Source organism: Heptranchias perlo, chromosome 2 (genome assembly GCF_035084215.1).
Source record: "Heptranchias perlo isolate sHepPer1 chromosome 2, sHepPer1.hap1, whole genome shotgun sequence".
Classification (NCBI taxonomy): domain Eukaryota; kingdom Metazoa; phylum Chordata; class Chondrichthyes; order Hexanchiformes; family Hexanchidae; genus Heptranchias; species Heptranchias perlo.
In genome coordinates, this window is record NC_090326.1 from 34033446 (window position 1) to 34048240 (window position 14795).

Here is a 14795-nt window from a genome sequence, read left to right on the forward strand (position 1 = left end):
ATGAGGAGAAATTTTTTCACTCAGAGGGTCATGAGTCTGTGGAACTCCCTTCCCCAGAGAGCGGTGGAGGCAGTGTCATTGAATATTTTTAAGGCTATGTTAGATAGATTCATGATTAATAAGAGAGTGAAAGGTTATAGTAGGTAGATGGGAAAGTAGGGTTGAGGTCGCAATCAGATCAAATGGCAGAGCAGGCTCGAGGGCCGAATAGCCTCTTAATTCGTATGTTCATAAGCTCAAGATGTGGAGATGCCGGTGATGGACTGGGGTTGACAATTGTAAACAATTTTACAACACCAAGTTATAGTCCAGCAATTTTATTTTAAATTCACAAGCTTTCGGAGGCTTCCCCCTTCCTCAGGTGAACGATGTGAAATGAAGTCCTCGAGGACTTCATTTCACATCGTTCACCTGAGGAAGGGGGAAGCCTCCGAAAGCTTGTGAATTTAAAATAAAATTGCTGGACTATAACTTGGTGTTGTAAAATTGTTTACATAAGCTCAAAGCTGTGGAGAATTAAGGAAATGGGAATGGTTTTAAAAAAAAATTGGCTGAAGGGTAGAAAACAGGCACTTATTAGAAGAATATTTCAATATGTACTATACTATTGTTTCTAATTTACATCAATGACTTGGATTCAGAAATTCAAAGCAGACTGGTCAAATTTACACGTGATACCAAAATAGGAAGGGCAGCTGAGAAGTTACAATGAGTTAAACAAAATATGTGGGCAGCAAAGTAGCAGATTAAATTTAATGCAGACAAATGTATGGTACTGCAAATAGAAAGGAAAAGTAAGCGACACACGTATTCCACAAATTATGCTGAAATAGCTACAGATGAATATGCACCTTTCAGAAAATGGTCCACGGTGAGTAAGGTACAGGGGCTGGTGACCTTTCCAGGATGAAGTTAAAAAGTATGCTCTAAAGCACAATTGGCCTACCCCAATATAGTATGCTTGATACACCCACTGACGAACTTACATAAACTCAATCCTCGGGAATCAGTTACTCTTCTATCCTGTGTTTAAAATGCTAAACTGTTTTGTGCAGTTAATACATGATCAACATTCAATTAAATTGTCTCCTTAGGGACAAAACCATTTGTATAAAATGCAGTTTTGTTATTTTCTCAGATACATTTACTAAGTCCTCAATGTCTAAAAGCTCATAACAATGATTCTTGTTAGAAAAAAACATAAGTCCGACAGCCTTATTGTTTTCTGCTACCAGATTGCCACTTCAATCTTTAAGGCACCCTAGTTCTATTTTCAGGCCAATCTGGGGGTTTGCATTAAGAATATGGTTTACCCTCCCCATTTTTCTGTACTGACTTTCAACAGACCTTACATATATTTTCATGCAAGTATTACTAACCATTCGTACAATGGGTTGGATACAACCCCAGTGCTTTATACTTCCTACGAGTGACCATCAGCGCACATGAAGAATCAGCATCACAAATCCAAATATGTTTACAAGCCGACAATGTCAACCACATTCAGAACATATGCTGGAGACTCAAATTAGCTAAAATGAAAATACCATTTCAGCCAAAGAAGCTCCTGCATTTGATTTGTGCCAAAAAGTGGTTTACCTACCATAAATCATGTTCCTCTATTTCTCATCCCTAAAATTAAAAACGGTCACACTAATAACCCCCTTTAAATGAGAACATTCCTGTGATAATTTTAAAAATACAACTGCCACAGAATACAAATATTTCTATTGTTATTGAGTAAATGTTGGCCAAAATAAACTAGTAATCCAACATTAATGGATATCTTGAGACAAGAGTAAAATCATGATCAATGATATAACCTCTTACACCTCCAGGTAAATTCCTCTGCAACAGCCTTAAGGAGTGCCCTCACCAAACCACCTCTCCTTGCATATGTAGTCCCTCTGTCATTGTGACTGCTTACAACATCCTTCCCAAAATTATATCCTTTCCAGCATATATGCAGACTTGAATTGCCTGCCCATCTCATTGGTAGAGCAAGCACTATAAAGATGAACATGCTCCCGTGCCTCCTTTACCTATTCCAGGTGCTGTCTATCCAAATTCCAGCAAAGTAATTCCAAGACCTTGACAAGCACATCTACCAATTCCTGTTGGTAGTTAGGTGGCCATGGATAGATTTGCAACGTTGACAGCTCCGAGAGGGAAAGTGAGCAAAAGCTCAAATTTCTATCACTACTATTTGGCAGCACTGCTGGAGGGGATCATTGACTCAAACAAGGCTTCTCTCTCCCACCCCACCAAAACCTCTGACTGGGAACGAAGGCAAGTGCTGTCCAACCAACCCCAATGCAGAAGCACCCCTGCTCACAGCCCAGAAACACCCAATCATATTCCTGACCCTGGCAGGCTGGAAGGAAGCACTCACTGCACCGAACGTGCCAAGATTCTATCGACCTTCTCGCTGCTATGTTTTAGCCGTAACCTGCCAGAGGTTTTTGCTGCAAGTAGTTTCAGGGTATAGCAGGAAAAGGTCGTCACTGAAATAGGCTAATTGCTTCACGAGGGCCAAAACATCCTTCCAGCAGCTGAAAAATTCCACGTTCGTAAAGGGGTTTCTTCTACCCAGATCAGACACTAACTAGACATCACTGATCTGGCTCAATTTCAGCACAAACCAATTCCATTAGAACTAACCCTACATAATACAAAACCACCCCACATTCATATTACCTATTGCTAATCAGGATTGCCACCACATGAAAAAACCTATGAAAATCCTTTGAACTAGATCTGAGCCAGCCACTCCAAGAAAAGCAAATGCAAACAAAACAAAAAAATGCTACATCATAATTCTCCATGCAAATAAATGTCACCCACATTTCAAGAATATATATGATAGATAGACAGACAGATAGACATTAAAAAAACAGACTGGAACAAATATGGCTGGCCTCTGCTGTGCATCTCCCTAGAGCGAAGAACAGGATTTTGCTATGCAAGGGTTAAATTGACAAAGCCAAACCCTAACACTATATAATACAGCACATTGGTGATTGAATGCACTGTACCATCCATAACTTATTTATAAATATATATTTCATGGACACGTGTTCTGTGTTCCCATATCGATTGCTATTTACTGTTCTTCCCCCTCCGTAAATCCCCTTAGGATGTTTTCTACATTAAGAGGACTATATAAATCTGTCATTTATGCATGCACACATTACAGAGTTAAGAAATGGCTAAACTCAATAAGTCAACAACTGAGAATATAATCAGAAACTAGAATATTGCTAATCGTAATCCCATGATTGTGAAATAAATTTACATTATCAGTTTTAGTAACTTTTTCTGTTCCTAAGTGGACTACAACACATCTAACTAACAGCTACCTGAAAGGGTAGTAAAGGCAGAAACCCTCATCGCGTTTAAAAAGTACTTGGATATGCACTAGACGTGCCGTAACCTACAAAACTACAGACCAAGAGCTGGAAAGTGGGATTAGGCTGGATAGCTCTTTTTCGGCCGGCACAGGCACGATGGGTCGAATGGCCTCCTTCTGCACTGTAAATTTCTATGATTCTATGATTTTACCTTTGTGGTTCCACCTTTAGTCCTTGTTCATCATGCTTGGCCTCACTATCACCTTGTACCTCAAATGGAACTTCCACAAGTCTGCATTACTAAAGCTGCCTTCTATAAGTTTCATTTCATTCTTTATGGCAAACATTACTGCTACAGTACGGGCTTTTTCCCAACACCCTTTCACATGCAAAGAGCCTGACGACAATTGCAATAAATATACCAGTGTCTTTCGCTCTCTGCTGTACTGAGTTGGCATAACTCTGGGCTAACATTAACCCCATTTACCAGCAAGACTGCACAATGGAACTTAGAAGATTCCTACTGTTTCTCCCATCAATCTAGAAGGTGGAAAATATAAAATGCAAGTCCCATTTTATACAGGTTAAGATTAACGATCAGCATTATTTATAGTTAGATGATCTGCAGAGCCAAAGTTATAGATAAATACAATGCAGCGCAAGTAGAGATTTACAATATTGGCAAGCTAGAATGTCTGCTTGACCATCTCCTTCTGGCAAATTCTTGACCCATCTCCTGATATATATGCAACATATTTACAGAGTACAATGCGTCCAAATGTGTTTCAGACACTGCCAGAACGAAAGAATAGCCATCAGGCCTGGCATTTACATACTGAATCCCTTTGACGCAAACAGCCAGAATCCAATATTTTTAACATCTTCTTAGGACACAATGGATGATGGCTCGTGATAGTTTTATCTTACCTCTGCAGTTTTCCTGCATCTTAGGCAGTCTATTTTACCACATGACAATGTGGACTTTCAAAGTTTCTCTGACATTAAAATACAATACAATGGGCAGGCGAGGGAAAGCTGAGGCGTCATTATCAGATTGTTGTCATGTTGCTTCTTACCAGCTAGCAGTAGGGGCTGAAGCGAAGCCCTTTTAAAGTAGTTTAACTTGCAGGCTCAAGTATTGCTCCCACAGGGCAATTTCTTTATGAATGAAGCTAGACAAGGTCAGCAAGATATTTTAGCATAAGTCACCACAACATCGACCTGATTTTGTCCTCACTGGACACTACACATGCACCTTCCAGCAGAGGTCCCCGGATCATGAACTCTGATTTATTTTTTCTCCTTTGTAATCCAGGAATCCTGAGGCTAACTGTACAGCCATCCACTGCAACAGAGGTCAGCTTACACAGCGCAGACCAAGAAAACACGTGCATCAGAAGAAAAATTCCTGGATGGGAGAGGGAAAGCTGAGGCATCATTATCAGATTGTTGTCATGTTGCTTACCAGCCAACAAAAGGTGGTATATGCATAACCAAAATGAGAAATATGTTGCATCTTATCTGGAACTCACTATAAATTGAATTTCAAAGGGCTCTTATGTGCCTATTCCTAAGTACCATCTACTAAGGATGATTCCCCAATCTAGTGCCCATATGGAGTGAACCGTGGGAAATCTCAGGCACACAGGCACTGACTTTCTGTCATTATCCGTACTGCCATTCCTTGTCCATCATCACTGTGCTAATTATGGGCAGATTTGCACTGTGAACTTGTGCCAACTAGCCATTTTTACCTTTCACTTCCTTATCTCATCTCCTATGCACGTAATCCCTGATCAAGGCAGCATGCACATAACCAAAGACAACACAGGACCAAAAAGGGGCAAGGCTTAATTCAATACTTATCTACAAATTTTGTTCAGTTGAGAAAGGCTTCTATTCAATCCAAGCAAATTTTACTGCACTTGAACTGAACCTGGCAGTGCATTGATTTTGAAAACCCAGTTTACCACTTGGATGATCAACTATTTTTGAGGAAGTTACAATTGCTAATTTTGGATTACCATGGCCATTAGGGTAAAAGCTGGTATTTTTCATGGGACTTCAGTAGAATGTGTCAATCTTTCATACATTTTGTAGGTACAAAATGTTGGCATTGTTCATGGACAAAGTGTAGGGATTTATAAAAGTAGTAAAATCAGACAAAAATGTGAAACTCAATGAATACATTTTATTAACTAGTCAATGATTTTTTTTGTTGAATTTAGTGACTGTGATTATTACATTATTAAAAGTGTGAGTATGTTAATCAATTACAACTAGAAACTGAATTAAATATTAGTAAATCAATTTTAAATTCAATGAGAAAGATAATTAAATGTAATGAGCAATACAAATAATTAGAAAATCAAATTGTAAATTGAAGGGTAGTTATGTTTTCAGAATTGTTTAATTTTGTGTGTGTTTATCATGTTAAATTTTATTTTTAAAGGTGGGGTGGATGGGGAATGATGCCTATGGCTTTGGTTGCTTTTTGTGAATAGAAACTGCTTAATAAAGATCAGAAAAAAAGAGAGAAAATAGTGATCATAATTTTATCAACTGTATTTTAGTGGATGGAACATCTGTGCTAATCAGCAACCTGTAGGCACATTGCATACTTTGCCACATCCTTCAGTCACATGCCATATCAACTGATATAAACATTCTGAGTTGTTTAACAGCTTCAAAAAGGAGACATAAGTAGCTGGTTGGCAACAGGGATGGAGGCTAGATACAGGCAAAGATGATCAAATTCTCCACAGAATATAATGGCCCTCAACCCAGATTGCCAAAACCATACATTAAACATTTTAAAGTCTGTGATAAAACACTCGGTAATGGGAGAAATAACAAGTTTTCAATGACTCATTAAAAATACACACTACGATGTCAGTAACTCGTAAGAAAGGAGCGCTATTTATAAAATGATGTTATGAGTTTAACACTGACTTTATTTTGTACCTCTAACTTTTATGTTCAGTTGAAATTATTCCAACACCGTTTGACTACTAGAGTTATAAACAGTCACAATTATTTCCACAATAAATTTATTATTTTGTTCATTTTAAGGCACAGAACATGAGAGTTAAGAATTCCCTTTCTTTTCAGGCCAGTTATTTGAGATGAATCATCCACATTTCCATACAAAACCTCAGCATTCTAAAACCATACTTTAGATTTATAATATTGGAAGCAGAACAGAATTTTTGAATACTGACACTGGATTCATTCTACTGCAAAGCATCATGTCACCAGATCTGAACTGCACTACACAGCCAACAATTGTAGCATGTGGCAGTTGAAGAAAATTTAAAAGCTGTCAAGTTTTTGGAGTTTTTAAAACTTTTTTAAACTTGAGATTTTTTTTCTTTTGAGTTCAGCATCTCAAGCCACTGCTGTAGGTGATCCCTGGCTCCCAATGACCCCCCTTGCCCGAATATCTAGATATATTTGTAGTGCGCCCAGAGATCAGAGAACCCTCTTCACTCTATTTTGGCTTAGTGGTTTTATCATTTACCCTCAAGCGATCTTCCTCGACTTCAGAAGATGGCAGAATAACACTACAGTAGACCAAGGTCAAGGCTTTAATTGCCAAACAAATTTATTAAACAGTAAGAACAAGTAAATAATAATCGTGGCTGTCTGTCGATTTTATAGTAATAACAAATGTTTGCGACTGCTGCACTAAACTATAAACATGCATGATATTCTAAAGTTTAAAAATTCAAAACCAGCCAGCTCTTTTACGAATTCATTTGGGATCATAGGACACTGGAAACTGGTGGGGGCACAGAAGAGCCATTGCCTGGCACTAGTGGGACAGATTGGAAGGTGAGCAGAGGAGAGCCACGCTGTGCACTGAATTGCGAATCTGTTATCATGGATAGCAAGTCACCGATACCAAATTTATCAAACTTTAGTTTGTCTAACTACTACTTTTTAGTGCGATCAGGGCAGCTTGCATAGTCAGCAAGGTTGGTACTTGGGGAAAGACAATGGAAGAACTGAGCTCATGCAAATGTGACCAAGGAAAAATTAAAACCCTATCACAAAACATTAAAAGTCAGATTTGCATTTTGATGATTTTGTGTAAAACACAGAAAAAAATTTCAGCAATTTTTTTTTGGCCCAGCCATGTGGAGGGAACAAAGCACAATAATAGAGCATGCAGCAAAGACTAGTGCTAAAAAAAATCTTGATTCAAAAATTATGATGGTGGTAGACACCAAATCTGAACAGGATAAGCTACAGGAGGATTTGAATACACTTGGGAATTGGGCAGACAAGTGGCAGATGAAATTCATTGTAAAGAAATGCACGGTGCTTCATATAGGGACAAAAGAAATCCAGGAAGGGACAATTACTTAAATGAAAAGAAAATAATATTCATGGAAAATGAAACATCTGGGGTCCTGACTGACAATAAATTGAAACTGCAACAATGCTCGGTGGCAGAGAGGAAAGCAAATCAGATGCTGGGATGTATTAAAAGGCCGATAATGCACCACTGGGGTTTTCCTCACCTCATGTCTGGGTCTGCTGTAGACTAATTGATAGAGATTGATTGCTGTGATTAGTCAACAACTCCAATATCTTATCATATGCCACTACAGGGATGGTAGAAGACGAAATCGATGGACCTTGAACTTTTTTCAGGTAACAATTCCTATGTTCCCAGAAATGAAAATTCTCACAAAATATAAATATAAGGTTTGCATTAAATATCATACAACAGTTTTTGGCCTTTTTAAAAAAAAAAGCCTAAATTCAGTAGCAGCTGAATTGGGACTGGGGACAGACAAAAAAATCCGTGGGAAACACAAACCTCTATCAGGGACTGCAGCAAACCTCACAAGAACAACTAATGTATGTCAGCCATATTAACATTAACCCCTCCCCGCAGTTTAAAACCCTAGAAATCTGAATTTGATCGTAGGCTGAGCTGTTGTGGCAGCTTCTGCTGTTGCACCAAAATGGATACTGTAGTGAATTTACAGTTATAAAACAAATTGCAGGAATTAGCAATTTAGAAACCACTCAGTCCTAATTACACTTTAAAAAGATGGTATTCCAACCCTGTTTGAGAATGATGGAGATTATCCTAATTTTCACTTTATGTTCTTGTGCAGTACATTTGCGACTCCCAGAAAGTGCACTGTTCAAATGCATGAATAAATTTCAGATTTGCCCAGTTATTCAGTTTGTACGACAAAATGCTGCTAGAAACACAAACCCAGCACCAAAAGATCCATAAGCAGATACAGTACAGGCATGGTAGAGCAATGTTTGACCACAGGATGATGAATATGGAGCAGTAAAATTAGGAGCTGGCCTACAGATATTAGGGCAGGCAGGCCAAAGACAGGCTTCAGATGTTTAGAAGCTAGCAGGTGACTGTGCTTGGAATGACAAATTTAAAATAAGACAAATCAGTATTATGCAGGACCTGACTTTTTAAAAACCTAAAATATTAATTTTAAAAAGGATATGTGACAGATTGTCATACACTCGTCTAGTCAGCCTTTCTTAGTCTACTTCTATACTTTTATTCAAATCAACCAAGGTTCCTGCTCATGATTTCTACCCAGTAACGAGAGATAAAGGGAATGTGGGGACGTCAGCCGAGAACAGGATCGGCCTCAGCTATGATGCCTTACCCTGGTCAAATAGCCTATTGATACTTGCCTGAACTGACATTTTGAGGTGTAATTCTAGACAAGACAATTTCAGGATTGCCAACACCCTTGTAATTACAGCCCATCTGAGTCACTGCTTTGAACAGAGCAAACAAAAAAGGTGGGGGGTGGGGAAGAACCTTTCCAATGAGTGCAGTGAACTCTGCACTGAACATTGGTCCTGGTATAAAGTAAACCCAGCTCTAGACAAGATTTCATTTCAGGATCAATGTAAGGACAATACAATGTAAACTGGCAGCACTGAGAACAGATGTTGCTTTAAATCTCAAGTTTATTTTTCTCAGTTCTCCACAGTCTCAGTTCTCTTACACATGCAAACCACTTCCAACACCAGCAAGTAGCAACTAATGAAACAAGACTAAAAGCTTCAATCACACAAAATTTGTTGCAAACTGAACTCATTCTCACGTTTTTTTATTCTGTATCTGTTACAATTTCCTTGTGGCTTTGCACTATGCACTGGGAGACAAGACTCTTCTGCAAACACTCTTATTTTAACATATTTCGCTGGCTCTTAGCGCAATTTAAGGTTTAGTGTGTCACTTGTTGAAATGCATTTTTTAAAAACTCATCCTTTTGGCTATGGTTTTGTGTACACACACACACACAGCTTACAAACAAGAGCTGTCAGAAACTCTGTGCGTACATATTCACATACACAGCAACGATAAATAGCTTGATTAACAGATAATTATAGTAAAGTTTAGAGTCAGAATTTGCAAACTATGTGAACTGATGTTTTTCTGTCGTTCAGCGTTATTGAGGATTACCGCAGGGTGTTTTAATAGGAAATACTATATTGATGCACTAATGTTCCTGAATACATGTTTAGGGCAACAGAGGTTCTTGTTGAAACACATTGAAGTATGTCAACATTTTATGTACAAAATAAACAGCATGGTTAATTGGCTTATAAAATTGCCATCATAACAAGAGAAGCACAAACTGCACTTGCATGAAAATAGCATTTAATCCAAGGGGGAGAAAATTGCAGGGCTATGGGGAAAGAGCAGGGGAGTGGGACTAATTGGATAGCTCTTTCAAAGAGCCAGCACAGGCACGATGGGCCGTCTGTGTTTTAAGATTCTATACCACAACATGCAAGAATCAAGGTAATTTTTTTTTACAAAAATGCATCAAATACACTATACATTATCATAATTTTCTAGCAGGGAAGCTGCACCTATTTACATGAAAGCCACCCATGTGAAGCCAAGCGGTTTCAAGATAAATTCTCTAACCTTGGTCAACAAAATAGCACCACATCTTGCTGTTAGGTCAAACTTCCTCAACCTTCTCAGCTTTAGTTTTAAAATAACAAATACAAGCAGGTGAAACTGTCTTGGGAGAAAGTACAATGCAGGAGAATTGAACACAAGCTCCATGCAAAGTTCTAAACAGGGATTTATATTAAGCAATGCATTCAACATACCTGCTTTAGTGGTTGACATCAGTGTTATACAAAACAGTTTCCAATGCCATCACGTGCAGTTTTCATTTATTAGCCACAATCAGGGCCAACAGTGACTGAATAAGTCAAACTCCACATCAGTTGCATGAGATTCTGGGATTTCCCGAAATTAATACTGGTGTTTTAGGGGCTGAATTCTGTGATTCCTTCCATTTATAATTAGACCCATTGGCTTATGGTGACTAAATGTCAATTTTTTTTTTTAACAACACACTGGATGACATGATTTTCACTGGTATTGTGAGGACAGTATTTCTCAATTGCATTTTATGTTGACAAATGGAATGGAAGTGGCAATATCTATTCTTGTATTTAACATTAAAAAATTGGTGTATGTTCCTTCCACCCATGACACTAGGTGAGTAGCAAATTGCTTGCTAAAAAAATTGCAAGGTGATGTAAACTTATGCTCTGGATTTTACAACAGGACAATCTACCAAACAAGCATAACTATCCTTACCTGTTTAGTAACTCAGCTCCTGCAGCAAACTTTGGCAAACCATCTGTGCTCCTGTGAAAACAAATCAGAAATGTTGCGCCAAACATTGAAATAGTTTAAACAATTTAGTATGACTAATATATTAAACGGACAATTTGGTACTACTTCAAAAAACCAAATCACTACAATTGTATCTATTTCTGGATATCCTTGTAATTCAGTTGAAAGTATCCAATTTGGACAACTTTTAATCAAGTATTTTAGGATTAAATTGGTATGTTATCACAAGATTCCAGGTTTGGGACATTTCAAAGAAATAAAGTCAATTGCAAAAATAGCTTGAAACACTAGAGTATCCTCATAAGGCTTTGTTATAGACAAGAGTTCAAATGGATTCCTAAAAGTAAGATCACCAAACTGTGGCTACGAGAGCAGGTCAGAGGCTGGGTATTCTGCGGCGAGTGACTCACCTCCTGACTCCCCAAAGCCTTTCCACTATCTACAAGGCACAAGTCAGGAGTGTGATGGAATACTCTCCACTTGCCTGGATGAGTGCAGCTCCAACAACACTCAAGAAGCTCGACACCATCCAAGATAAAGCAGCCCGCTTGATTGGCACCCCATCCACCACCCTAAACATTCACTCCCTTCACCACCGGCGCACTGTGGCTGCAGTGTGCACCATCCACAGGATGCACTGCAGCAACTCGCCAAGGCTTCTTCGACAGCACCTCCCAAACCCGCGACCTCTACCACCTAGAAGGACAAGGGCAGCAGGCGCATGGGAACAACACCACCTGCACGTTCCCCTCCAAGTCACACACCATCCCGACTTGGAAATATATCGCCGTTCCTTCATTGTCGCTGGGTCAAAATCCTGGAACTCCCTTCCTAACAGCATTGTGGGAGAACCGTCACCACACGGACTGCAGCGGTTCAAGGCGGCGGCTCACCACCACCTTCTCGAGGGCAATTAGGGATGGGCAATAAATGCCGGCCTTGCCAGCGACGCCCACATCCCGTGAACGAATTTTTTAAAAAAAGAACTAGAAAGGTAAAGGCACTATATTAACGCTACCGGTTTTGTCAACTATTACCAGATCTGGCTGGACCACATCAAGTGCTATCGGGTAAAACTTTCCTCTGCCAAAACTACACACTACTCCAATATCATCCTGGTAAGCAAGGATAACCCCCAGCTTCTTTTCTCCACTACCAACAGTTCCCTTAAGCCCCTCGCCCCTACCCCCTCCACCACACCTCCAACAAAGTGCAAGGAGCACATGGACATCTTTATCACTAAGACCGAGACCATCAGTTCAACTGCCTCTGCTGCTACTCTCCTCCATCCCACTAAGCCAAACTTCGCCCCAGGTTATCCCCTGCCCTAGCCTTGAACCCACGTAATCTCCAGTTTCTCTCTTACCACCCCTCATGCCTTCTCCAAGCTCATCATATCCATGAAACCCACCTCATGTTCCCTTGACCACATTCCCACTAAAAACTGCAGATCACCCAACTTCCCTTCCTGGCTCCCATGCTAGCTGACATTGTAAATGGTTCCCCCTCCTCAAGACTGCCATCATCGCTCGCCCCACCCCCTCCCACCCCTCAACCACACTCAAAAAACCATCTTCGACCCCTCAGTCCTTGTAAACTACCACCCCATCTTCAATCTCCTTTTCCTCTCCTAAGTCCTTGAACATGTTGTCACCTCCCAAATCGGTGCCCATCTTTCCAAATCAGGTATCTGTCCCTGCCATAAGTAAAGTCACAAATAACATCTTTTGTGACTGTGACCATGGTGAATTATCCCTCCTCCTCCTCCTCCTCCTCCTCCTCCTCCTCCTCTTTGCAGCTTTTGACAGGGTTGACCACACCATCAATGCCTTTCCTCTGTTATGCAGCTCAGTGGGATTGACCGCGCTTGGTTCTACTCTTACTTATCCAATCGTAGCCAGAGCATCTCCAGCAATGGATTCTCTTCTCTTCCCCTCACCATTGCCACCCAAGTCCCCAAAAGATCTATCTTTGTCCGACTCCTTTTCCTCATCTACATGCTGCTCCTTGGCAACATCACCCGTAGACATATGGTCAGCTTCCAAATGTATGCTGAAGATGCCCAGCTGTACCTCTCCACCACCTCTCGACACCTGCACTGTCTCTATGTTGTCAGATTACATGTCCGATAGCTAGTCTTGGATGAGCCACAACTCCCTCCAGTTAAACATTGGGAAGACTGATGTCTTTTGCCCCCCGCTTCAAACTCCATATCCTAATCCATCCCTCTCCCCAGCCACTGTTGCAGGCTGAACCAGACCAATTGCAATCTCTGCGTCCTATGTGACCTGCTGACTCCATATACCCTCCATCACAAAGACCGCATACTTCCATCTCCATACCCAAACTCTCCATCCCTCCAACTCTGGCCTTTTGTACATGTCCTCCTCCCTTCGCTCCACTGTTGGCAGCCGTGCCTTCAGCTGTTTAGGCCCCACAAACTGGAACTCCCTCCCTAAACCCCCTCCATGAATCCACCTCCTCTTTTAAGCCCACCTTCTGGACCAAGCTGGACTTAGCCCACTAACAGGGATAAGGTGGCACTTCTTTTTAATGCTACAAGGAGGTTTACAAACATTAAGCCTAAATAAAGTGAGATTTACTATAAATGTTAATCGCTTACTAACTGTAAAAGAAAGTAGCTTGACAATTTGCACCTGGCCGTGTCTCACTACATCATTAATCAGTCTACCTTTCAGGAGGTTGGTGAAGCGTACATGGTTCCATGCGCGAGATCAAATAAAATGGGCTTTCATTATTACAAACTCCAGTCATGCTATTTTATGACTAGATACTGGGTGGTAATGGTAAACTCCTCTGTGTGAGGGACATGAGTTCCACTTACAGGAGAGACCAGTGACACTGCACCCGAGATAAAACCTAGACAAGACCCAAAATTTGTAACACTAAGCACCACAACTTAATGCTCTCCTTCCTCAGAAACTTGAGTCCCTTCTTAAAGGAGTACAGAATACCCATATTTGACACTTCCTGCTTGAGAGGACAACGACCCTGACCAAAGTATTTCCTGGCATCTAAATATCTTATCTAAATTAACGACAACCAATCCTTTCATAATTTCAACAACCTCAATCATATTTACTCTGCCCAGGTCCATGTCTCTCTAAAGTAATTAACTAATGGTCTAAGCATATCCTCTTAATTAAGTGATTGAAGATTAGGTATCACTTTTGTTACTCTCCTATGCCATAAAAACAGAAAATGCTGGAAAACACTCAGCAGGTCAGGCAGTATCTGTGGAGAGAGAAACAGAGTTAACAGTTCTGATGAAAGGTCATCAAACTGTGTTTCTCTCTCCACACATGATGCCTGACCTGCTGAGTGTTTTCCAGAATTTTCTGTTTTATTTCAGGTTTCCAGCATCCACAGTATTTTGTTTTTGTTTTTGTTTTACTCTCCTATGCACCCTTTCTAGAACTCCAATATCTAGCACTAGATGTGGAGACTAAAACTGGGCGAAGTACTTCAAGTCAAGGTATAGTGCTCTTAGTGTGGTACTTCATTCACTTGGCAATACTTCCAAGAACACACATGTTTTCTCTACAGCTACCTCACATTGCTCATCAAGTTGGAGTGAAGGGGGTTGTGGTTAGTGACAACCAAGTCTTTTTTTCTGCTCTTACTTTTAATGGGCATCTATGCTTGGAATACATACATCTCAAGTTGCCTGGCACAATGTGCGTAATACTGCACTTTTCTACATTTAATGACATTTGTTATTTCTGAGCCCATTCATTTACCAAAATCAGCTTACA

The 14795-nt window shown here is 40.1% G+C and overlaps 1 protein-coding gene across 2 annotated transcripts in view; it reads right to left on the reverse strand.

Annotated features, from left to right (window-relative positions):
• The window catches only part of LOC137336829 (dysbindin-like), a 225916-nt gene that overhangs the window by 204677 nt on the left and 6444 nt on the right, over nucleotides 1-14795 (reverse strand). For both annotated transcript variants that reach the window (XM_068001691.1, XM_068001692.1), the window contains exon 3: nucleotides 10981-11031. In XM_068001691.1, the coding sequence (XP_067857792.1) occupies nucleotides 10981-11031 (51 nt within the window). The remainder of the gene's footprint in view (nucleotides 1-10980; nucleotides 11032-14795) is intronic.